The sequence below is a fragment of the Platalea leucorodia genome, assembly GCF_965183815.1.
Source record: "Platalea leucorodia genome assembly, chromosome: 5".
Classification (NCBI taxonomy): Eukaryota; Metazoa; Chordata; class Aves; order Pelecaniformes; family Threskiornithidae; genus Platalea; species Platalea leucorodia.
In genome coordinates this window covers 79316412-79342697 of record NC_138827.1, presented here as the reverse complement: position 1 = coordinate 79342697, position 26286 = coordinate 79316412, and the positions used below count along the sequence as shown (strand labels likewise).

General features: G+C 37.0%; 1 protein-coding gene across 3 annotated transcripts in view; it reads right to left on the bottom strand.

The window, feature by feature from the left end:
* The window catches only part of SLC25A12 (solute carrier family 25 member 12), a 51195-nt gene extending 25402 nt beyond the window's left edge, over positions 1-25793 (bottom strand). The window contains exons 1-7 of one of the 3 annotated variants that reach the window (XM_082311610.1): positions 25684-25793; positions 24004-24057; positions 19411-19553; positions 14001-14116; positions 4854-4993; positions 1945-2091; positions 738-876 (exon numbers count right to left, since the gene is read on the bottom strand). In XM_082311610.1, the coding sequence (XP_082167736.1) occupies positions 738-876; positions 1945-2091; positions 4854-4993; positions 14001-14116; positions 19411-19520 (652 nt within the window). In that variant the 5' untranslated portion in view covers positions 19521-19553; positions 24004-24057; positions 25684-25793. Of the gene's footprint in view, positions 1-737; positions 877-1944; positions 2092-4853; positions 4994-14000; positions 14117-16015; positions 16166-19410; positions 19554-24003; positions 24058-24638; positions 24675-25683 lie in introns of those variants that run through there. The other 2 variants (XM_082311609.1, XM_082311611.1) reach the window with 2 other exon arrangements.
* Positions 25794-26286: the final 493 nt, after the last annotated feature.

Below are 26286 nucleotides of genomic sequence, written 5' to 3'. Positions count from 1 at the left end.
AGGCACTTTTATGCTTTCCTTTAGGGACAAAGATATGCAGAGCATATGAACGTAAGCCAAACAAAGAAGAAAAAAAAGGAACTTGGCATGCTGTTTACCACGCATAGGCTTTGCTGGTCCCGTCCATACAGGTAATAAAATCGGTGATAAAATCTGTCATAAAATGACTACAAAAGCAATCCACTCATGCCTGCAGCAAGACTGAAATATGGCAACCTTTCATATGCACAGGCATTAGCTATGTCCTAACAGACATAAACTATATATAAAACCACTCAGGCAAGTAAGCACTAAGAAGTTATAAATTATTACCATTTTTCTAAAAATTATTTAATCATGGATAAAGTAACTAGAGCTAAAACAACATGGAGATTACTGATAATGGACTTTCAAACTTAAACCATTCTATCACATTCCCTAGGAACTTTCTATCTCTAAGCAACAATGCATCCCTTCCAAGGAGTGGTAAAATCCTCCATAATGTACTGACTTGCAGTTATCCATTCAAACTAATAAGGCCAACACGGATCCTGCCAGAATCCCAATTCTTCTCCTTAATGAGCTAGCTGAAAATCATTACTAACCCGTGAGGGTGAAAATCACCCTTTAAACACATTCACAGTAGCCCTAACCTTGCATACTATTGCAGCTTCTGACTTGCCTTAACCCATATGCAACACCAGATTACAAATTGGACAGAACTAAAAAATTAATAAAGTGTAGGAAATATACTTTACCTTTTGTGACTTCAACATCTTTTCTTGTACCTGCTATATTACTGTATATCTTCCTAACGAGATCCATGTTATTCAAAAGGTCATTAAATGCATTGAAATAGGAGAAGCTGACCTGATGTGAAACAGTTCCACCAGCTACCTTTAAAAATTAAATGAATGCAGTTAAGTTCCTTAAGCCCTTTTACAACATCTTATTACAAATCACAGAAACATCCATTTGGGCAAATAAGGAAAGAATTAAAGATATCTCTCTATTCCTGTACCTTTAAGGTATTTTTAATAGAAACATGAGGGGAGAACTACTAGACAGGATACTATTTTTTGGTAAAAATTGAACATTAGGAAATGATCAGGACATAATCACATAAGTCGATTATTATTCAATTTATCTGATACACACACTAAATGTGTCACTGAGTATTTTTCTAATACTCTCTATTTCTAAAAGACAAATGCATGTAAATGCTACTTCAGATAAAGGCACTAACTGACTTCTTGCATCACGTACGGCAGTGACCATTTATTTCAGAGTCTAAAGTTAGTAGATACTATAAATTTTACAGAAGACTGTATGCCTTATTAGTTAGCCAAGGCAAGATTTATAGCTAAAATAGTAAGGTAAAAGTTATTACTCTATAGTTTATATAATTTTCATTCTTATACACTTTTTATACTATATACTTCTACTTTATAACTTTTATGTCATTACTTTTCCTACAGATCTTGCCAGACTATCACAGCTGTAACCATTCTACCTCTAGAATCTACATACTGACTTTCCAAATTCTGATCTGAAAAAGAAAAGAATGTAAGAGTATATAAAAGGACACAACTGTAAGTAGTCTCCACCTTTTGAGATCTGTCAGATATTCAAATATAAAAATTAGATGGTTTTGTCCTAAATGAATGTTCTTTCTGTGCCAAGTACAATTTTGCTGTGCTTTAGTGGAAAGTATAGTAGACTAACTCAAACTGTTTCCAACGGCACTTTAACCATGTAAACCAGACTGCCAAACTTTTCCACTACTGCAGCCAAGGAGTGCTGCCACGTTTCGCTCTGCCCACTCTATTATGAAGGTGATGATAATCTCTAGCACCAAGGCAGTGATAAACAGGTAGGAGAAGACAAAGTGGGAGAGAAGCAGTAACATCTTAAAACATTACAGCTATTAAACGCTGAATTCAAGGCACTTTTCTTTACACTTACTGAAACTAAATTTTCTTCCACAAATGGAGTCAGCATATGCGAGCGAAGGGTAACCATGATGTCATTGAAGTCCAGCCCAGTTATCATACCACTTTTATTTTTGTCCTTCAATGCAAAGGCTTGTCTTGCATGTTCTGACTGCAGCTCCTAGAATGAATATTCAGAAATAGCAGATTAGAAGCAAATTCTGTAACTCGCCATTCACAAAACTCTCACTAATTTCATATTCTTACAGCATGCCTCAATATGTCTGTGCGTGTAGACCACAGCACAACTGCAGTTTAAATTTAAAGGCCAGCTCAAGTAAAACAAGAAGTCTGCATACTGATTCTATCCACAGATTCATTCCTCTGTCAAAGAAAAGCCTCAATTCAACCGTAAGGAAATATGCACTTTCACTAAATGATTTGAGAAATAAACTTCACATACCCATGTCCTGTCTGCTATCTATTCCTTTATTAAATACTTAACTGCTAGAGAAACTTCTGATATTGATTTTAAAGACTCAAAGTGAGCCGATCTCTTACACATCCAAGATGAAATATGACTGGGCTATTATAAACTCATTGAAAAGTACTTGAAAATAAACAGGAGGACAGTGAAAATTATATAATATAGATTTAGATTGCCCCCAACAGCTACCTCCCATAATGTCAGAAATGGTCACTCATTTCAGGCAATTTAAAACTCCTATACAATCTGTAAAAACCTTCATATAAAGCACACTGCAGTAACCTAACCTCAAGATAATAATGATGGTTGTAAATTCTATGTCCAGAAAAAAGTTGTTTCCTTCTATTCAAGCAAACAATAAAACACATTCAGCTGTCATTCAGACCTCTAGAAGCAGCTAAAATAATAACCATGTCCTGACAGACAATAAGAAGAGGGCAAACTATCTAGTTTATATCACCTTTACAGTAATTTCTCAAGTCTTATAACCTCAAGATCAAGGTTTTCTAGATGAGGGTGCAACAAGCCTTCTCTGATCCAAGTCCCAAACCCCACAAGATGCTGTTAGACCAAATAAGAAAACCAACCTGGTCTAAAAGGAGAGACAACAATATCCCACTTGTGTACATACTGAAATTACCACAGCCCATACTACACTTCCCTACTAAGGGTTTTTATTATATGATGACAGTAAGAGGTTACTGTATCTTACATGACAGTATATTGAACAATAAACATAAAACCAGAACAGGTATTTATCACTTTGCTCTGGGTTCCCAACAAAAAGATTCTTCTCACTACCAATCTGGGCTTTTTCTGCACTAGTGTCCTGAATTTGTGCCTGGGACCACTTAAAATATGTAGTATCAAATGCAGGACACAGTTTATTCCTGGGAAGTAACACCAAGTTATACCTCAGCCTTGAAAGACTGTGCCAAACTCCAGTATCTCAATTCACAATACAGACTTCAGATCCTATCTAGTTAGACATGTTTTTCTAGAATCTGCTCTAGATCTAGCTACAGCTCAGTACAGGAAAGACATGGACAGGTTGGAGCGCGTCCAGAGGAGGGCCACAAAAATGATCAGAGGGATGGAACACCTCTGCTATGAGGAAACGCTGAGAGAGTTGGGGTTGTTCAGCCTGGAGAAGAGATGGCTCCAGGGAGACCTTATTGTGGTCTTTCAATACTTAAAGGGGGCTTATAAGAAAGATGGGGACAGACTTTTTAGTAGGGCCTGTTGTGATAGGACAAGGGGTAATGGTTTTAAACTAAAAGAGGGCAGATTCAGATTAGATATAAGGAAGACATTTTTTACAATGAGGGTGGTGAAACACTGGAACGGGTTGCCCAGAGAGGTGGTTGATGCCCCATCCCTGGAAACATTCAAGGCCAGGCTGGATGGGGCTCTGAGCAACCTGATCTGGTTGATGTCCCTGCTCATTGCAGGGGGGTTGGACTAAATGACCTTTAGAGGTCCCTTCCAACCCAAGATATTCTGTGATTCTATGATCTATTTTTATCCTGGACAATAATTACAGATTCTATCAAAGCACATCTATCACTCCCTACTTTTAAGACAGTATGTCCAAAACTATTTTGTACCAAAGGCCAGCTCTGGAAGTGCATAATCTATTTTTCTTCAGGTCTACTAGACAGAAAACTTTAAGTAATATCATGAGGTGATCACTGCACGTTAATTTATGGAATTCAGTGCAATTCCCTACAATTCTGCAAACTCCTTTCTCATTAATTATAATGTACATTTCTCCTACTTTCCTCTTCCTCCATCCTTTATAACTGATGTCTTCCTTTACTTCCTTCCAGTATAACGTTCAATTCATAATATGTTTTTACTGTAACTTTTTGGCTTAGCACAAAGTCCAGTTCTAGGAGTGAGATCCTTTAAAGCCTGATCCCTAGAGGGTGCTTCAGCAACATCTCAGGAAAGCATATTTGGCTCCTGCGAAGTTGGCCGCAATATATGTGTGGTAGCATGCATGCCAGTGAGAGAAAAAAAGGGTAAGTATTAGGATAACATTTATAAAACTAAAAGAAATGTTACAGAAGCTAAAACCTTTATATAGGAGGCTATATGGTTAATAACAACTGGTTGTATTAAGGATGCAATCTTGCTCTGGTTTTTGCTATTAAATTCCTATGACAGAAAAAGTAGACCCTCAATCCAGTTTAACAACAATCAGTAAAATGGTTAATTTCATAAACAGTATATTTAGTCCCATTCTTTTATAGGATGATATTCAAGTTAAAGCACAATGAGTACACACTGTTTACAGAACTGGTATGGAGAAATAACAGTTCATTGTAATTGTCAGGATTAGTATCAGATAATTATCACTATCAGAATAAGCTCAAAATTTATAATGGTATTAGTGTATTATTAGAAGTGAAAATGAATTTCAGTTCTACTTTGGAAGAAGTTTAATAACTGACCTGAAGAAACTGAGTGAACTCTGAATAGTTAAGATGCTTCTTTCTGTTATGTCCAAAATGCAGTCGAATGAACTCACAGTCCCAGTTGAAGGGGATTTGAAGATGAATAATAGTTTGTTCAAATACTTCTTTGACATTTGCTTTGGGGGAGGGAAAAACAACAAGTGAATTCTCGGGTACAGTAAATCTACAAACATTCCAGGAAGGATACCAACAAATGATGTTTTAAGCAGCTGTTTAAGAAGCGTTTTAGTTTGTTAAGAATAATTGCTAACCGAACCTTTACAGACCTGTATAAGAACATATTTGCGACACAACGTGATACTTTTTATATTACTGCATAAAACCTTGGAGTGAGTGTTTTATTTCGTTTTAATTAAGAAGGAATTTCCCTCATACATGACAAATAAGAGCTATTTTGCATTCTGATATAAAAATCAATAGTGGTTCTCCATCTCTGCTAGGAGTCAAATTAAGCCCTTTATCAAGAGCACGAATACCTGCATTACAATCTCATGCAATATTTGTCATACTAAGTATGGTTTGATTGAAACTTGATTATTACAATCACACTGTCTGAATATGTCTATTGAAGATAGGTATAAGAAATGCCATCTAAAACATATCATTAACTCAGCAGAAAGCACCTTATTAAAAGCTTTTGATAAGGCCTTAGCACAAAAATCAAATCCTATAAAACATAATTGGTAGTCTCAGTTATTAAAATGTTTTAAGATAAGTGAAGATAGAGATGTCCTCTTTTAAATGAAGTAAAGAAAAAAAACTGTCATTTCAGAATATGGAATTCTCCGTATGTATACTGTACAGCTGAAATCTCAATGCCAAATGTATTATCTGAATTCAGTCAAAAACCTCATCTGAAAAAAAGCATGCATTATTCATACACAGCATTGCCATGCTGCAAAACAAGCCTGCTTTTTGTGCAGATTATCCAACCACATAAATAGCGTAACTGGACATCTATCCATACCACGTGAACACTTTTCAAAAATCTACCTCAAAGTACCTGAATTGATTTATCAACTAACCTAGAACCTAACAACCAAAACAAAATGTGGCATATAGCTTAAATTTAAAACAAAGTACAAAATATTTTAGCTGAAAACACACCTCTTCTTTTCTGTGTTTAAGAGTAAATAGTTCTGCTAAAAGACAAAATGCAATGAGAAGAACTTTAGTATCATTTGATAACTCCATCAAGAGCTATTTACTTGGAGTAAATGTGTTGCTTTCTCTATGCTAAAGGACTACTTGATTCATTCTTTCTTCCAATTCTATAGCCATTCTACTAGTTCTAGATCAAATATAGGCAAATCACTATATGGTTTTATCTTTTCAGTGAGGAAAGGAAGAGGAATGTTCAGAACTAATCTGTCTCAGAACGGGGACATACAAAGTAGGATTCCTTGGCTAGATCAGCTGCTTCACAGTTAGTTTGGGATTACATATTCAAAGGGCAGATTATGACTAGTAAGCGATTAAACTGTAACTGAGCCCTTACTTAAAGGTCAAACACAGACTATAGTCAAAAAACTGCAATTTAAACCATAGTTTCCACTGCAAGGTAGGCTAAAGGAGTTGTTCGGGTAAACAAGAAACTTAAAAAAGTGCCCAGACTACTTGTAACAGCCTACTCATATCTATTCACGGGTATCAATATGCAAGGTGAGGGTTAAGAAAATGAGGGATAAAGCACCCAATACTTAGTGCTAAACTGTTTTATTTTGCCATACTTCTATTGAAAGTTTTGCCTGTAGTAGATTTATTGATCATTGCTAGAAATAAAGGAACCAGGAGAGGTAAATTTAAATTCTCCACCTACCACTTATTGCAGCTTCTGACCAAACTACCTGGAGTCTTCATGTACTACAAACACAAACAGATCAGTGCAGCTCACTATTGAGCTTACAAAATGGCACTGAACTGTGAACGGAATGGAAGACAGGCCTGCTTAATTAGATCTATTGGCTTGGCTACTAATGTACAAACAGGGTGCCAACTAGTGACTACTTACACATCTGTAAAACTGACTTCTAATACACACTGAGTTCTCCTAATGAAAACTTAGGAAAGAACATGCTGAAGCAGCCAGAAAATTTAAATTGTATTTCAATTGTTTCCAATGATTGCTTCTTTTAACCTTAGAGAAAGGTTAAAAAAAAAGTCTCACTTTTTTCTTATAAGAAATTATTCATACATGCTTATACAGACAGCTCTTCCAATTATTTTTAATGAGACTTAAGCCCCTGGTCTTTTCATAACTCTCATTCAAGCACTTAATTGTATACTCCTTAACTAACCAAGAATCGGTTTCCTACGCTATTCATTTTTCCTTCTTAAAAATGTTTAAAACTAGTCGTCAACACATCACAAGTCAAGATTCTTCAGCACATAAAACCAATACTGGTAAATGAATTAATAAATTTATATTCAATAGTTGAGTGTATTGGTACTTGAAGAATCCTAGTAGTGGCTAACTAGCTTTAAAAAATGGTATCCAAATTAGCCTGTTGCTTCTCTAAAATTTGAAGTGCCTTATCCATTTTTCTTCTACAGGCAATCACTCACAATCAGTAATGTATACTGCATGTATTACAGCAGCCTCGGTTTAAGGGTATGCTGTTGTATCTAATGCTTAATTAATTCCATGTTGGCTTTGTTTATGAAACATTCGGGGTACAGGAGCAAAACCATGTACCTGTGGTGAATAACTGACACAGTTAAAAACATTGAAACTCTAAATACAATTTTCCAAAGCCATTTGGGATTCTCAAACATCTCTAGATAAGCACTAAAATTTACTACTTCTATCCAAGAGTAGCAATGCTTTCTTCACAATATATCAAGAATACCTTTTTAATCCAATTTTGCTGGCTGTTCTCTTATATTAAAGGAAATAGCCATCACCACAACTAACAACTTGTGTGATGAGAAGCAGCAAACGGACAATCAAATTTCAGAAATTATACATAATGTGATCATCACCTACACTTTCACCACTTTGAATTATGATCAAATGTCTTATTTTTAATTTATTTTTTTCACAGCAGAAGCAAAGCTCTGGCAGCAAAGAAAACAGGTAACATTAAGGTACGGATGCTGGGTTTTTTTGCCTTTTTTTTTTCATCTCCCTCAGTCAAAACCCAGTAATGTTTCTAAATTAAGATAAACTACAAGTACTTCAAATTTCCAACAGAGCTATTCTGCAGGGGGCAAACAGCAAATTATTTTTAAACCCTTTCATTTTAGTATGACATTTTACAGAATGCATTCATTGTCCCTGTCAATACATGTTGCTCATTTACTAATGTCTTCTCCTACTCTTTGCTCACCTTTCCGCAGTGGAATTCTTTCCTACTGAGCTGATAACTTTCTTTCCAGGCTTATAGCAATGCATTTTCTTCTCAGATACGCATACAAGTCAGCAGCCTGATGACATACTCAACTTACCATCAGCCCCAGGAACAATAAACCTACTACTCTAGTGCACTAGTACATTACTCCAAGGCGACACACATTCTTTCAAGATTGCTTCAGAATTTCCCCACCCAATCATTTTAAACAAATTATAGACGCCTGGAGTAGCTATCTGCAGGCAGCATACACATGACTGGCTCAACCTCCATCAAACACTGTTACCTATCGGGTTCAGAAAAACGATTAAGGAAAACAAAGTTTTTAGGCAATACTGAATTACATAGGAGGAAGAATACTTTAAGTCATAAACACTATGATGTTTTCTTGATGGCCCACGGTGGGCATGAGCTCAGTAGCCCAAGTAAGCCTTGAGGTAGTACCTATTATTTATTTTGACTTATCAGCTCCCCAAGAAGCAGAGTGGAAACCTCACACAATTCCAGTGCCATCAACATGTTAACAGAGTTTGCCATTCCCTCTCACTAGGATGGAACACCAGTCGTGCTTGTTAGAGACACAAAAATATAAATGTGATAGTTTTAAGTACTAGCAGAAGTATGCTAAAGGTTTATTGTTTAATAGTTTTTTTTTTTAAATCTGTCTACTCAGTCATCTACAGTCCCATTTGTACATATTTCAGCCTTAATGTGCATAATGCATTTTAACATATTCTATGTTGCTATTTTCCACTATTTCTGCTAACAGAAAATTTTACATATTTTCACTTTCAAGCATAAAACAAAAAATCACAGTTAAAGGCAAAAAGACTTTTTTTGTAACACCTGAGGCAACAGAAGTATATTAAGAGTGATCCAAATGTAGATAATACAATAATTACTTTGACATGAGAGCAAACTAACAAGTGGGGGGAAAAGTGAGAAAGATAAACTAGAAATTGTTACAATGTATTTCTACTCTTATTTTAAAAGGATTAGTGATTCTGTTTAAGGTTAAGATTAGTGACAGCCATAACAACAAATTGTCAATATATGTAATTTTAATGTGGACTTCTCCTTTTCCATTCCCTCTTGCTGAAATATGGTTTTGAACCTAATACTATATTATTACTATAAAAAATAAGGAGGGGCTCCCATCCTGCACTGCTCACAAGTGTTTAAAACTGTAGTTTAAACCTGAACCGTACAACAGGCAAGAAACAAAAAAACTCAAAAAAACCCATGAGGACAAAAGAAAGTCGTAACATACAGTGATGTTTCCTACATTATCTGCATGTGTTAAGCAAAAGATATCTTGAAAACAGGCAACTAACATATGGCTACCAGGAAGACAAGAAAAATAGCAGTTCTAGTTTACAGCACACTTGATAAAAACATGGTGGTTTTCTTATATCCTCAGATCTGTAACCATGTGATTATGAGATTTTTTCTGTTGTGTTTTTTTTTTTTTTTCCAAAGGGTTTTTAAAAGGTTTCCCCTTTAAAGGGTTTCCAGCCTTTATGGTTGCAAACAATATTTTATAAAGCAGAACTCTTAAGATTAAATCCAAATCCTGGCATTTTCAATCTAATTGCTCTTTTGGAAATGGTGGAAGAGAGAGTATTAGGAGTGATCTGTTTTTCCTGAAAAATAATACTCAAAAGCAAAGAACTATAACAACATATATTCAACTCCTTTCTCTTGTTCTTCGCACTCACCTTCTTCCAGTGTTCTCAAACTCTATGTCCTGATTAAGGGAAATCTGAACTTTCTCTCCCCAACTAAAATTTGTTTAAGGAAATAGATGGACAAGATTTCAGTATCACTGTATACCCAACTTCTGAAACTATTAGATTGATGTTTATTATTTCAGTTCACCAATATCATGGTAATTTTCACATAGTTGCACTACTAGGTATCCAATCCCCTTACTCCCCCCAGTGCCTTTAAAGAAGAGGCCATTATACTCTGCAAAATATTTTTAATTAGATTTTGAGCTGCAGGATGTTTTTCAAAGCCTTATGTTCAGTTCCATAAATATTTTCCAGTTATCTCCAAAATAATGTAAAAATTCTGAATACAGAAGAATCACAAACACGGAGGCAGTAAAATTGTTTCAAAATCTCATTATTTTAGCTCTATCTTTCTATCCATACCAGCACGGGTATTTAACTAAAAAACTGTCTCTGAAATTCTCCAGTTTATCAGAGAATGGCCTTCTTTGTGGTGACTCTACAAGGAAGAACAGCTGGAAAAAGCCTTAAAATTGTACAGTCAATTAAAAGTGATACAGTCCAGATCATTGTATGGTTTGCCGAAGGGATAAATTACAAAGAATCCTTTTACTTCCAGTTACACAACCTATTTTGGACAGAAGTTTCAGTGATAGTCACAGACTTCACCTTTTAACCACAGCAAGGATTATCTGCTTCAACATCGAAGCAAACCAAATAGCTTGAGCAGATGCAATATTCAGGTTTGTTCTAACCTGAATTCAGGTCAAAAGACCTGCATAGAGTATCAATAAAAAGAAGCTTCCTTAGTACAATAGCATTAATTTTATGGAGCATTTTTAAGTATTTCGCTCATGTTAAGTAGCTTAGTCAGTTACATCCCATGATCAAAAAAGCAAAGTGGTTGTCAGTCTTCTCTGGTTACAGATAGCAACCCACAACAAGAAAAACAATGCATGAAAAAAAAGCACTTTACCAGCTTTAGCTGTTACCTTTTAAATATTTTACGGTTAAAGCAATATTGTGAGGGCTCATCAGCAACACATTTCCCATAAAATATTCACTTAGGAATCATTTATGAAGATGTACAAGCATTTGATCAGGAAAAGGATTTTTTTTTCTATTTCTCCATGATTAAAAAGTCATTTAAACTACACTGTCAGTTGTATCAATGGGTTATTAAAATAGTCATTTCATTGCTTTTTATTCACCAAGCTGACAGCAACTCCAGTGCAGCTGAAACGTGTAAAGAGTACTGAGCATGCTGTACAGTTTGCTCATACAAAGTAGGTCCAATTTCATGCTCTTGCAATGGACCTACTATACAAATATTGCATCATACTATCTGCACATTTATGGCAGTCATTCGTACAGGATTTCTGGATGTTCAAAACTCCTGGAAAAACATCCCAAAGCAATAAGAAAGTAGATGACATTAAAGTGACAGAATGCTTCCTGTTTCAAGAATCCCAATTAACGTATGATATTGCACAGACAAAGACATTGATTAGCATAGCATAGGCAACAAGTATTTCTACCAAATAGTTTCTAAAGAATCATAAACTCTTTGTCCTCTTCCATTTCTCAAGTGATAAGACAGAGGTTCTTCTGTAATACAATTTAATTAATAGTTTCCTCATTGGAGAGTTGGAAACTAAACTTTTGAAGAGACAAGTGGCAGATTGAGGCTAAAGAGGACTGCAAGAAGCTGAAGTGCTCAAGTACGGTCCAAGCCCACGTCAGTAAATAAATCCTAAACAGGAGATGTGAACCCGACTGGAGCAACTTGCTTTCAAATACAGAGCCAGCTCTAAAAATCAACAAGTACACTTAACTTTCTCCAGATAACTGAAAATTTCAGTAGATCAGGATATTTTTTTTAAATGCCATACAGTCATACCCAAATGATTTTGAGACATTATCTCACATCCAGCAAAGCCAGTGTTGGGTTCAAGTTATTGGCCTAACAGACCCAAGTTGAATCTGTGTTCCACTCTCCAGCACCTCCACCCCTTGTTCCAGATGCACAGTGCAAAAAAACCTCAGTAAATCCATGTCACTTCTGGCAAGACTTACTGGCTTGAGTTAGCTTTGCAATCAATGCAGTCACATCCACATAGCATTGAATCCAAGGTAGAAAATTGACTCATGTTTGCTCCCATAACCAACACGGTTTATCTGCAGACTGGATACATTACACACTCATAAAAGAGAGCTCACTTGTCCAATGGCAATTCTCACACTGATTGGCTAAACTTACTCCATTTCAGTACATTTCTAATAATCTATCACAACTTTTCACTTTAAGACCTGATTTTATATATTCTCCTATTTGTACATGAAACTAAACTCTGAGCCTTTCTGTTTATGTGGTGTGAAAATGGGAGTGCAGGACTCATTTATAAAACAGCCTCCACAGGCCACAAGACTGACTTGACATTGACTGCAGTTACCAAAATTTTTCCCACGTGCATTAATTTGTATGATATGCCTGTGAAGTAAAAATAAGTAGCCCATGTTACAAACAACAAGAACAAAAAAAAAGCAAATAAGCAGCAGTAAGTGCAGGAACTGCAGCACAAAAATATGTACCACTGATATGCTACAATATACCATTAAATATAGTAATAAGTGCAATAGAATTAAATTTGTAAAAACAATAGTAAATTTTAAATTCCCTGAAGAGTTTCGTATTCAAGATTTATCAGCCTTATAAAAAAAATTCAGCAAGAAAGATATGGAAAAAATTGTGCCATTTCCTGTTTTACAGGTTTTCTTGTTTGTGTTGTTCTTCTAGCCTTTAATATAATGATGTGCTCATAAAAATAACAATTCTCAGTCTGACTGAGGAATCTATATACAATCTGAAATTACTTTTTGTTCATTTACAGAACCAGCTATTTCAAGTGTGTTCACAGGAGCTAGAAAGTGGATATCCCCGGTCTGTGAGATTATTAAATATACCATCATTAACATGGTCACACTGATTGTAGTAGTTTGTCTACTTCCTAATGACTGCATTTACTGACTTCACCTTTACTTAAGTTCTAAAAGATTTTCTTTTCAAAATGTTGTGTATCCAAATTGCTTAGTATTTGACCCTTCAGTTAACGATGTAATTTAACAGACATCATAAGTCAAGCAGTTTGTTTCCATAAAAAGACCCTTGCATTTTTTTTTTTCAGCAAGTTGCAACAATTTTCATAAGAATGAAATAGTACAAACAGCAAGTGGTTACAAATCCAAGCATAGTTTGTATTTTCTTTATTGACAGCTTTATTCTTTTGGATAGAAATAACATTTAATTCTCATTCAATTTTATTAGAATTCTTAGCAGCGATTTATCTTAATTTTCATAAACATGAAGTTTTAAAAATAAAACCTAGTCCTCCTTAAACTGCAATGTCAGTAACAGCTATTCAGCAACATCATAAAGCAGCATAGTTAGCCTAAAGAATTTTGTCCAATTACTAATTTACGTGATTAGGAAAAAAAAAGTAACAAAACTCAAAGGACATATTTTCTTCCTAATTTTTCAAATATATCATCTAGTTGGAAGTTACAGTCCTAACATTAAAGTAAGATTTGCTCCTCAAGAAAAGGACCACTAAACTAGGAATTCAAAAGATTAGACCTCCTTCATTTCTATATTGTGCTCTTACTGTATCTAATGACAATTCTTCAAAGATATGTGGAGATCCAGAACATATTTTTAAAATCCCTCATCACTGAAGAAATCCAAAGTCCGTGACATAGAATTTTACTTAGGACAACACTGAACAAAACAGCATTGTATTAACTGCTTCAGGAACATGAAAAATCTTGATTCAAGAAGACAGAGCAAAATGTATTTCGTTTCTGTATATTTCTTAAGCTTGTATCAATTTAACAAAAAAAAGTGTTTTACTCATGCAAACTCTTGCAAAATCAGTGCAGTACTGCACAATACGCATTTCTATGCACCAATGGTGATGAACCATTATTACAATTTATGCTATTATAATCACTTTCTTAAACAGTTTTTCTTTAGATATTCTTACCAAATGTTACTTCTCCATTGCCACTCTTGTCAAATAACTGAAAAGCAACAATGAATATTGCATCTGGAGTACACAAAACAGATTCAAATGCCAAAAATTCTTGATAGGAAATCAACCTACAAAGGAAAATACAGAAGTTATAAAGATTTCAAAAAATTATTCACAATACCAATGATACTTTGTGTTTGATGCTCTACAAAACTGTATGATCCAATTATTAAAATAAAATTCCAATATAAAAAAGTTAAGACTCTACACTAGAAACTGAAAAAAGTATTTGTTACATTTATGTAGTTACTTAACCTTTATGCAACTCATTTTTTTCCTCTATAAAAGGACTGAAATCTTCATATCCATCAACAACAAAATATAATAAATTCTCAGTGAATACCTACAATTTATTACCTTGTAATTATAAATGTAAGCAGAGAGCACTTAAAATTAAGACATAAAAATCCACAGAAATTCTACCACCATTAAATTTCCAGGGCTGTCATTATATTACTAGCTTATATATGTATTTCTACTGAGAAAGAAAAGATAGTTTAATGCAAGTATAGGAATATACTATACAATATACGTATTTTCCTAAAACAATGTATAACATTCATAAAAAACAAACATGTTCAGAAAAAGTTATACTTTACTATGTATATAGAAAAAATATTACACTTCAAATATAACATGGACCGCAAAGTCATGTACTTGAGGACAAGAAAGAAAGAAAGACACTATAAGAACATTTGGACACAAGGACAGTTAGACATGACCAAGGCAGGGAAGGATTTGAGCGCAACAGCAGATCACAAGATTCTGAGCTGTGTATGCAAGACAGTCACCATATAGAAAAATGCAACTCAGGATGCATTAGGAAAGCTGTTTCTTTGCAAGATAAGGAAGCAGCGCTATCCCCAGACAGGGTTCCCACAACATCTCTGGAATGCTGCAGAGAATTCCAAGCCCTTGTGTTCAACATATATAAGCTCAGACTTGAATATATGTATACGTAACTTATTAGGATAATCATAAATAAGTTTTCTAGAGGAACTCAGCTTATTCTGACTAACAGAAAAAACATTTAGAAGGGATCCTAATGCTGTATGTAAGAACAGCTGCATAAAGATAAGCCCTACGCCAGGAGAAAATAAAGGATAATGTTGTCACAAGAACAAAATCACATACACATAAAGGTATTTAGAGCAGGCATATACTGTGGCCTTTCCAAAATACTGCAAGCAAAAGCCTTAGATTTTAACAGCAAACTTGGTTTATTAAAACCACTGTGTGTTTTCATCCTTGTAAAAATAGGGGACTTTTAGCTTGATGACTTAGAATATTCCATCCCGTTACAAGTTCCTGAGCTCAGTTTATAGAAATAAATGATGGGATACCTATTTTAGCATCAAATAAATTATCAATGGGAACAAGAATTTTAATTACATTTTTTAAATCAAACAAAAAAATTATTACTTCAGTAGATGCTGTTAAAACATAGAATATCACTGTAGATGGTACATTTTCCTAGAAAATGTATATAGTTGACCTAAATTTAGTACTCTTCATAGGAGATCATTATCTCATAGTGATTACTTCACACATATACTGCTTACTGCTAAAGAGCCAAGTGTAAGTTCTGTTCCCTATGGAGGTAGGGGGGGAATCAAGCCACACTATTCATTAGTTTATCTAGTCTTTCTCTGTCAAAGTACACATAAAGCAGAACTGAGGTACTTTAAACAAGGTTACATTATGTTAACATTCTTGCATATATGCATTATGCAGAAAATACAGAAAAAAATGTAGTGATTTTGAAAGGAATTAAGGTATGGCAAATACAGAATTATGATATTAATTTGTCATACTTTAGCCACAAAAATCAAAGATGTGAGAATGGTTCTTCAGATGCAAAGTCAGTTTCATCCAAAGGATGATCTTGATTGATAAATAAGGGTTTAGTATCAGAGAAACAGAATAACATTTAAAATAATTGTAAATATTATCATTTCAAAATATACCTCACATACAAGCGTAAACCTGACATACAAATTAATTCCTAACCAGGAAGCTTTATAAATGACAGAATCAAGTGACGATCTCTGTAGAATGCATTCGCAGAAGCCTGAACCTGAAAGAAGCCGTCTTCAGAGGTCTCACTCTAACAGTGCCTACAGCAAAAGGAGATAGACACATTCAATTTCCTTTCCATATATTCAATTTGCAATGCCTAAGAGCAGGGATATCCCCTGTGATCCTCCATTATCCATTAGGGCGGAGATAACAGGAGCTGGATTAAACAGAATGATGGAGCTTCCCACCCAATCGCTACTCAAGTATCATTCAGTGAACCCGCTGCATTAGAGAGTCCATAACAATACCAAATCACTCACCTTTCGTTTTATCTGTAACATTTTAAAAAATTTCCTTTCCTCTTATTTCTTCTGTACCATTACTCTTCAAAGGCACACAAAGTCAGTCGTGTGTTTACAATTCTTTTCTATCTTTCCTTTTTTCCTACTACAACTCTTTGCTCTTTTTTTCCCACACAACATAGCTTTTAGACATTATGTATAGCTCTGCTGTGACTCTCCATTATGTGATACATCAACTCTTTCTTCAGGACTTAGCTTAAGAAGAACACATTTCCAAATTTTAAGAATGATACGCTGATAAGCAGAGTGGCCAGAAACAAGCAACTAAAATGAAAACTTTTGAATGACTACTGTGAAATTTTGAAGGTTTGAAGGGAGAAGAAAATCTTTGATTTTAAAAGTGCAATACCTACTAATGTTAATTGACTTATGCAATTAGGAAGCTGGTTTTGGCACACATATATAAGTACATTATTCAGAGAGGATATGTATCCTAGATTCAAAAGTAGTGCCTGCAGTCTGATGACATAGGAATGCTTACCTACACCATCAGTGAAATCTCATTGTATTAAACAGATAGCAGACAAGGCATTTTAGGCCAAATTCTAATTTAGACCTCATCACATTAATTTCTCAGAACATGCACTTGTAACAATGAGGAAGAAACACTTTGAAAGTGAAAAGCCATCAGTTTTAAGGACTACCTTATAGAGTTTCACTAAAGCAAACCAGTCTTATACTGTAGTAATGGGAGAAGGCAATAGTACTCTGGAACAGTTAAGTAAGTATCAAGTTACCATCAGGAAAAAGTAAAAATACATTTTTTTAAACATATGCCTACAGACAGCCAGTTCCAAAATGTGCTTTTTTCCTAAAGTGCCAAACTTCAAACTAAATCAAATAAAAAATTATTAACAAAAAAAAAGTTACCAAAACCACTTTGCATATTTATTTGAAGGGCAAGCAAGGCTAAGAGAATATGATAGCAGATACAGGAATTAAATTTCTTAACAGAACCCAAAGCTTCTCAATGACTTGCTGTGTGACTTTGGGCTGTCATTTAATTTACAAATGTCTGTATGTAATAGGACTACTGATACTTCCTTGGACTTCATAAAGTAACTTTAAGTCCTTGGAAAGATTCCAGAATTCAGGTGAAGATTACAATCATTATTCGTGCTACTGATTAAATTCTCTGTGCAGATTATATAGAGTCTCAACTTTGATATATTACAGCTCACTACAAAAGGAAGAATGTGAATGTAAAAATAAACAAATAATTCAGTGATAATGGGGGTATGACAAATTCTTCACATGAAATACACATTAGAGATAAATATAGATTAAAACATTTGGAAAATAAGTTTCAGACAAGTATCAACAGGTATTCAGACAGACAAACATTTTGTATTGCAGACCATATGGTAATAATTCCCATTCCCACTGTTCCCATACAGAAGTAGATAAAGCACACTTACCCATATTTGATTACCTTACCTCAAACATTACCCAGATTTAAAACAAAAAAAACACTAAACCAACCAACCAACCAAATATATTCACAGAGAAAGCAACAAAAAACATGATGCCTCAAGGTAAAGTTCTGTTGTAGCAATAAAACAAATTTTTGATTTCTTAATATAAGAAATATCCTATTATAAAACATTTTCTGAAGAAATGCACACCGTAAAGGATAACCAACAGCTTTCACAGAAACAAGATACTCACGTGTTGGTTTACTAGCCATCAATTAGATTATTATTTCAACAGATAAATACAAAATAGCATTTTCAATGCATAACAATGCAACAAACTGCAGCCATGTATTGCAAACAGAGACAGGTTATTTGGATTTATCAAATGTATGTATATATCAAATGTATATATATATCAAATGTATTATCAAAATGCTGCAGCTTTATAAAATAAAAAAAAAATCATGTAATATTACATCAAACAGGAGATACGACATTTGTCGTTTAGTGTGAAATGTATATAGCATATACAAATTTACTTGTAAAGCACAGATACTGTGCAAGCTGCTCAGGATGCTACGCAAACTAATAAAATATTCTGAAGCAGAACACAGGAAAATAAAAACATTTAAGTGATGTCAAAGGTCGGATTTAGACTCACAAATCCAAGGAAGTTAAGGGGCTTTCAAATTTAAAGTAAGTTACACCTATATATTTACAAATGTATTGTATACTATTTTAACAGCAACTTTCTTCTCTACAAAATACCCACTCCCTTCTGCATTCTTGACGTCTTCTCTGATCCATCTTAACCTTTTCACTTTACTTTAACAATGTCCACGCTTCCTACTACAATCCAAGGCCAAAGCTAGAAGCCTACATAAAGCAAGAGAAAAGGCTCATTTGAAAACGAGTGGGTTAGAGGGTACTACCTCAGTGGAGTGGGCATTTTGTAAATTAATTTCCGAGAACTGTCTAAAAGCAAGTAATGTAATCTGTAAGCAGAGTTGGAAAAGCTTTATGTGGTGTGACCTTATCTTGATTAGGCAAACACCTTCTTCCTTCATAGAGTCATTAGTGTCTCTCTTTCCTAATAGCCAGCACTTTAAAAAACTCGTCAATGGTTTGATTTGAATTGCACACTACAGAAATAAGAAAGCTTTTTCATAATTCCATGTTTAATTACAGGTACTAAAGACTCTACGTAATACCTAATCATGGACGTGAGCATACAGAAAGGAACTTTTCCAAGGCAATCATACTACATTAAACTTATTGATAGTTCAACTTCCTCTGCATTTGTAGTAATTGTTAAAAGTCCATTAAAACAAATCTTAATTTAAAAAATGCATTGAACTCTTCACTGTTAAATACCACAGTCTTTCCCAATTTCCACAAATTTGTAGTCTACTGTACTTCATTGTACTTGACAAAAAAGTTATCATCTAAATAAGTTTGAAGTGTAATAAAATCAGTAATGTATTTTAGAAGATGAAATTATCAAACTCATTCACTCACGCATTTACCAACGCATTACAAGCTTCTAATGGAAAGCAAAATTCTCACCCATCCTTCGTTTGATCTGCTACTCCAGCCAACAGCTGCACTGTTTTAGGATTGTAACGCGGATCTGTATAAAGTCCTAGGTATTTTTGCACAAAATCTTCTGGGGTCATGTAATGCTCACCATCTTTCTCGACACTGGCATACTAGAGTGAAAATAAAAAACAAAACCACACAAACAAAAATGAATCCATTTAGGTGCTAATTATCCATGATTACCAAACTAGTATCTTTACTGAATATCAGTTAAAATGGTGCACAACTGTCTGCACATAACTGCTCTGAAATTAAAGGGCTTGATTAAACTAATGGCGTTACTGTCCTAGTTGCGCACCACAACAATCAGATTATCCCTGTAGAATAGATGTGTACACATAATGACCAATATCTTCTAATAAAAAGACAATTACGTATTTTCAGAAACTGTCAGGTAATTGCAGAAATTTATAAAAATTACAGCCATGCTATAGCTTTTCATTTGCAGCTACACTGTGAAAACACAGCACATAAATTTTCTTACACTTTCTAGTGCCAGATATCTTCTGAATAATTGTTCCTGATAATTCTTATAGTTTGTTTGGAAAATACATATTATTTCTTTTCTCAAACTTCAATTAATGGCCTTATCTCTAATTTGTAAATTATCCACTATATACTGCAGTATCTTGATTCAGTTGACACAGCTTTATGTGAAAGAGGAACAAAACGGGACCTTACTCTGCCAGGGACCCACAGGAATTAGAAAATTAACAATAACACCTACACACAATACCCGTTGAGGTGTAATACTCCATTACGATAAAGGGAATCATTCACATGTCTCATGCTTGTTTCAGCTGTACGCAACCCAACCAATTCAGTCATAACAGTATTTCAGTGTAAAGGAGCTTGCATCTGCAGCAATGCCTGCTTAAGCATCTCCTGTATCTCCTCCACAATACCAGCTCCCCACATCACCTCATCACCTCTCCCTCTTCCACCCTATAGCTGTGATGACAGCTGTTTGCAAGACTGCACTGTAAACCAGATTACTGAACTACTCCAGAATTAAAATAGATTATTTCCACAAAAATAGGAACACAAAGCAGTGGACAGGAATCCTTTAATTCAGCACTGCTGCCGACATGACAATATAATGAATGAAACTGTGGCTTCATTGAATCAACTCAGAAAGGTTCTCTTCTCGGTCGTATATACAAGTGACTAAAAAATGCATTATGAAGCACAATTCTGCTGCAAGACATGCAATCCAAAGAAAGCTTTACGTATGAAGGACCATCAAACATGCAGAGTATTGACTGTATCTTCAAGAATAATAGAATTCAACTGTATGACAGTAGAGCTCGTATCAAAGAGTCAAAATCTAAATGTCATAATCTTTTTTTCTTCAGACACCAATTTATCTGAGTTTATTACAAACAGTGAATTGTTTTACAATAAAATCTGTCTGTGAGAAGTTTTGTTAAAAAAAATTTGAGACAAAAATAATTAACTGACAGATACGTTTTGCTCCATATGAGAAGGTCATGGTATTTTGAAAGAGCTTGGCAGCGAGCCAATAAATTAAGGCCTAACAAAGTAGCTAGGCTATGTATTTGAGCACGTATTTACATTTGTCCTCAAGTTACCTTTTCACCATACAACTTAAGTCAAGAATCTTTTAGTACAAAATAGACAATTGTAAATTATATCTTAATTTGCATATAAAACATAACACATCAATTAAATCTGTATTTTCCTCAGTCTTGAGTTATATTACTTTATAACACAAAATTCTTACTATACATTTATAAACTGTCGCAGGTAAGCACTTGATGAATTTGCATGAGACTTTTCTTTAAACATCATCGCATAACATGAACACACAAAAACTCTATTTGTACAGTATAGTGCTAGGTATCGCCACACTTTCAGAAACAATGTTTTCTTTGAAAAACTGGTTAGTTTTCAATTTAAAGGGGTTTTCTATCCCAATTATTTTATCTGGGCAGAGGAGAAATAAGTTCCAAAACAAAAGAGACCTGTGGGTACTCCTACCATATTTTTTTTTTAATTAAGCTACGCTATGAGCAAGAGATTCAGGACATTTGTAAGTAGGAGGAAAAAAAAGTTTCCTGTATTTAAATTGGAAATTTGTTTTTGTTTCTTTCTCCACCTTGCTGGAACAGGTTCCACTTGTATTCAGCAGGCAGGAAATAATTCAACTATATTCCCCGAGGGCTGACTGTGTCTTGCCTAAGAAAAAAAATGAAGTCTCACTAAGAAATATGATAACTGTTGTTCTACATAACTCTTTTATCCTTCAGTGATGGTTGTGACTGAAGTCAGTGGTTAGCAAACATCTGAGAGGTAACTTATTTGATGGTGTACAAACATGAAATTCCAATGCCTGCATTTCATAGTTACAGGATTACATAGAAATAACAGCACATCTTTTCAACACAAGTCAAATTTAAGATTTTTAACAGTTTAAAATAATAAAACGAAATACATAGCAAGCTTCAGAAATTCTACGAGAAAGGTATATACTGAGCATCCATTAAGGTACAACTTAAACTGGATGGACAGAGGACACGTATCACATTAGAGGATCCATACGAACAGAAGGAAATTTAAGTACGCTCTCTATGAATAAGGTGGATGACGAAGAGGCCTAGAGTTCACATCTTCCCTTGCGCCCATTTCCAAGGGAAGCCAAATTTAGGAAGGAATGCACGCCCTTTAGCTGAAGCTCACAGAACAGGCCAGCACCCTCAGCAAAGAGCACAATATATCTGACCCCTGATGTGTGCAACACTAACAGTATTTCATAACAAGACTCTCTACAACTTAGTCTTGGAAAGAGTGGGTTCTCTTTTGATTTTTTTTAAAGTTTGCAACTAAGTTTGCTTACTATCTATCAAACGAAAAACACAATTTCAAAGTCAATTAAAATCCAATATAATCCAAAATAAATAGGAACCCTCTTTCTATTGCAGAGGTGTCTGTGTTGTTTGTCTTTTTTTACAGCAAATCTCAGATACTCAAGAGGAGACAGGAGAGCTTTTGCATTTTTCATTCCTCAGAGCACAAAACAATCCACAACTTAATTTGCATGTTTCTTTGAAGATTATAAGATAGACATGGAAAAGACCAAAAAGCTGTTTTAAAGCCAGTAGACTGTCTGTTTTTTAGGTCAATAAAACATGTATTGTCACAGAGACAATTTCAAGAACCATCTGTACAATGTTCTTCCTCTCCACTTTTCCCTGTATGACCAAAATCAAGGACTTCAAACAATTTACTTATTTCCAGAAGCAAGCACTTCTACTGACTGGAAGTCAAGACTCATAAATGTCCATATTACCAAGTTGAATAGAGTACTTTTTGACACATTTCACTTTTTTGCAATCAAACATGCAAAAGTGTCTTGCCAAAAAGCTGGAAGAGCTGTGTGATGTTCCAGAACCACACATTTTTATATTGTATTAACATATATTTAAAAAAAAAAAAAAATTTCATGTTGCTTTATTATTAACCTACTCTGCTGTATTTCTTATCTACAAAAGCTAAATGTCACGTCAACAATAAATGAACTTGTGATGGAAGATTTTTTACTAGAAACTAAATGCTGGGCTTTCACAGTCTGATTCCAACATTCTAAGTTTTAGCACTCAAGCAATGTTACCAGCGTAATCCAGTATGCAAAAGCAAAAATCTGCCAAAATTATGGTTGAGACATAGCTTCTCCCTCTCAGGCAAAAAGGTACCTCTGTCTAATTTTCATATGTGGAAACTGTTAAATAATATGGTAGGACCAAAAGATACATGTCAAAGATGAAACAATAGATTTTATTATTTACAGTATTAGCACTAATACTTAATATTACACTCTCTCCTTTTTCATAGAGTAAAGCTTCTGGAATATACTGTATAATATTCAACATAAAGGGAAAGAAAAAAGGTATTGTAGTGGTTTTGGAAATACCAGCGGTCTGACTATGGACCTAAAACATAGTTGTTCTTCGTATTCCATCTGCCTGATTCAAACCTTATTATCAAAGTTTTAGGATTGACTGGATTTTCCTTTTAGATTGTGCTTCACCGTAACTAAGGGGAATGGAGAAAACTTCATGCTGTTATTTATATATGTTAATTCTAGTGCCCTGCAAGAGATAGTATTACGAAATACATCAATCTTAAGTAATCAATTTCAACTTCTAAAAACATTGCCAGTCGTCCATTCATTTGTAAGAGGAACACATACAAACCCCAAGGACAAAGCATACAGCCATGGAAGAAGAATTTTTTAGAGTCTTGCAAAAGTGTATTTAAAAACATAACAGTACCTAGTTATGGTTATAATTATTTACTTTACAGAAAATTAGAAAATACCTCATAAAACTATTTAAGATTATAATTTGTAAGTGGGTAAGCACAATTTGTGTCAGGAGCAGTTTCTCCTCAACGTCTGAAGGCCCTTTCAATACACTGTGCCTTCAAAGTGAACTTTTAAGCCCCCCGCAAGCATGACACGTGTATGATGCCGTGGCAAGCTGCTGAAAGGGCAAGAAATAAAAGTCTGTCAATCCAACAACATTAGACAGATCTTTTTACCTGCAAAAAAATATTTCGTAGTTCAGCCGGATCCGCTCTTTTGGTTGATTGCACCTGTAAAGACAAGCAAGTTAATGCTTCGCTAGCCGGGCTACTGACAGAGTGTAGATAAAAACCGCCGTGCGCGCTGATAAGGGCAGCAATACCAGGTCCCTTATCTACCCGACAGGGCGAACCTCAAACATGACCCCGCTGCGCCTACTGCGGGACTCCACAGGACCCCAGGGCCGATGACAGCTGTCAAACTCCGGGCTGCCCGGCCGAGCCGCGGCGCCCCGGCCCCACGCCGCGCCAGCCCTCACCGCCCGGCGGGCCCGGCCGTTACCGCCCGCGCGCGCCGGATAACGGCCCTCCGCCCGCGCCCGCCCCGGGGCGCCCCGCGCCCGCCGGGCCCTCGGCCCCGCCGCCCCGCCGCTTCACCGCGGGAGGCAGAGGCAGGGCGGGCTGCGCCGCCCCGTCCCCGGGGCCGCCCCGCCATCACCGCCCCCGCCGGCGGCTCCCCCTGGCCCCCCGCGAGGCTCCCGCAGCAGCGGCTGCCTCCTCCCGCCGCCCGCCTCGCCCCCGGCCGCCCCGCGCGGGCAGGCGGGGGGTCCGCCCGCCTCCTCCAGCGACAAGCGCCGGAGGGGGAGAGTCACCTTGACCGCCATGCTGCGCCCGCCGAGAAGGAGGAGGAGCCGCCCGCCGCTACCCACCCGCCGCGCCGCCGCAGCAGCCGCCGCCTCAGCGCAGCGCTGTGCTGTGGAGCGCCTCGCCCTGCCCTGCCCCGCCCGGCGCGGCCCGCTCCCCTCGGCGGGCTCCCCTCAGCGGCCGCGGCGCCCGCCGCAGCTCTCCGGGGGCGAGGGGAGCGGAGCCGAGCCCACCGGCACCGCCGCAGCCCCTGATCCGTGGCCCCGGCGGGCGACGGGCCAGCCGTGGCCCTACCTCCTGCCCCGCCTGCTCTCGGCCGGGCACCTCGGCGGCGTCGCTGCCCCCGGCCCCCGCGTTAGCCGCCGCACGGCCCCGCCGCGGGCGGTGCGGGTGACCCCCATCAGCGCGGTTTGGACGGCGTGTCACCCGCCCCGCCAAGGGCAGCAGGAGCGCGGCGGCGGGTCCTTGCCGCGGGGCTGCTGGCAGCACCTCCACAGTGCAAAACTGAACTGCAAAAATGCTGCTGAAACTCATTTCTGGCTTAACAGATGCAGCCGTTCCCTGGAGGGTCAGCCGAGCTATACCTGTTGGTATCAAGTGCTGAAACTGTTTCTAGATCGATAATCTGGCAGCATGGCTGCAAAGTGGTAGTAGCCCCGTATTTCTAACAAAGAAACAGAGGCACGAAGTGATCAGTTCTGGCTGGAATTCAGTAGCTTCCGACAGACCCTCCTAATCGTTTAGCAGTACAGCCTGCTGACTTGCTGTGTACCTCAGAAGGAAAAACATGCAGGCCACAGCCTCAGGAAAGGAGAAATTTATACTTTGTTTTGACAGTTCAATCAGTGAGTGCTTACAAACCCTGACTTAAATAATACTGCATGTTTTGTCTTGCTGTACTATTTCAAGGGCCCAACAAGATCTCTTTTATTACATGTCACTGGAAAACATAAAAAGGATGGCTTCTGTTATACCTCAGATAACACAGTGAGATATAAAACTACAGCACAGTAGCTGGGAGTTTATTATGGTAGTTACAAAAGAATGACTCACCTCTGTAAGTTTAAAACAACTAATTCTCTCTTGAACTTTTTTTGGCTACGGGTCAACAAAAACTTGCTGAAGATAACTTGGAGCTCACACACGACGTATGTGCCTACCTGCCAGCTGACAGCAGAAAGAGTTTTGCTGGAAATCTGCCCAAGTATTTGACCACTAAACTGTCTCGTTCAGCAAGTCCACGTGTACGCTAGTTGCGGAGTAATAGTGTGCATCAGAACACAGGCCCTTAAAAGAAAACTGCAGAATCCCCATTCCAGCAGTGGCTGTGACAAGTGGTTCAGCACATGGCTTTCTTTTTTACTAATGATAAACCTCTATTTTCTCCCTCAGCCGAAGCTTCGCAGCGGCACTGAGCCGTGAGGTCTGTGGTGAAGAGCAAGCGGCGTTCCTCCGAAGCGGGAAGGGAAGATGCTGTATTTTAGGCCTCTTCACAAAGGCTCAAGGTAGCCCACGGGCCGGGGCCGGGCTCCGAGGCGCTCGGCCGCCCGAGGGGAAGGCACCGCTCCCTCTGGCACCGAAGCGACGGCGGCGGCCCCGCGCCCCGCGGCCGCCGGGGCAGGTGCGAGGCCGCGGCAGGCAGCACGGCGCACGCGC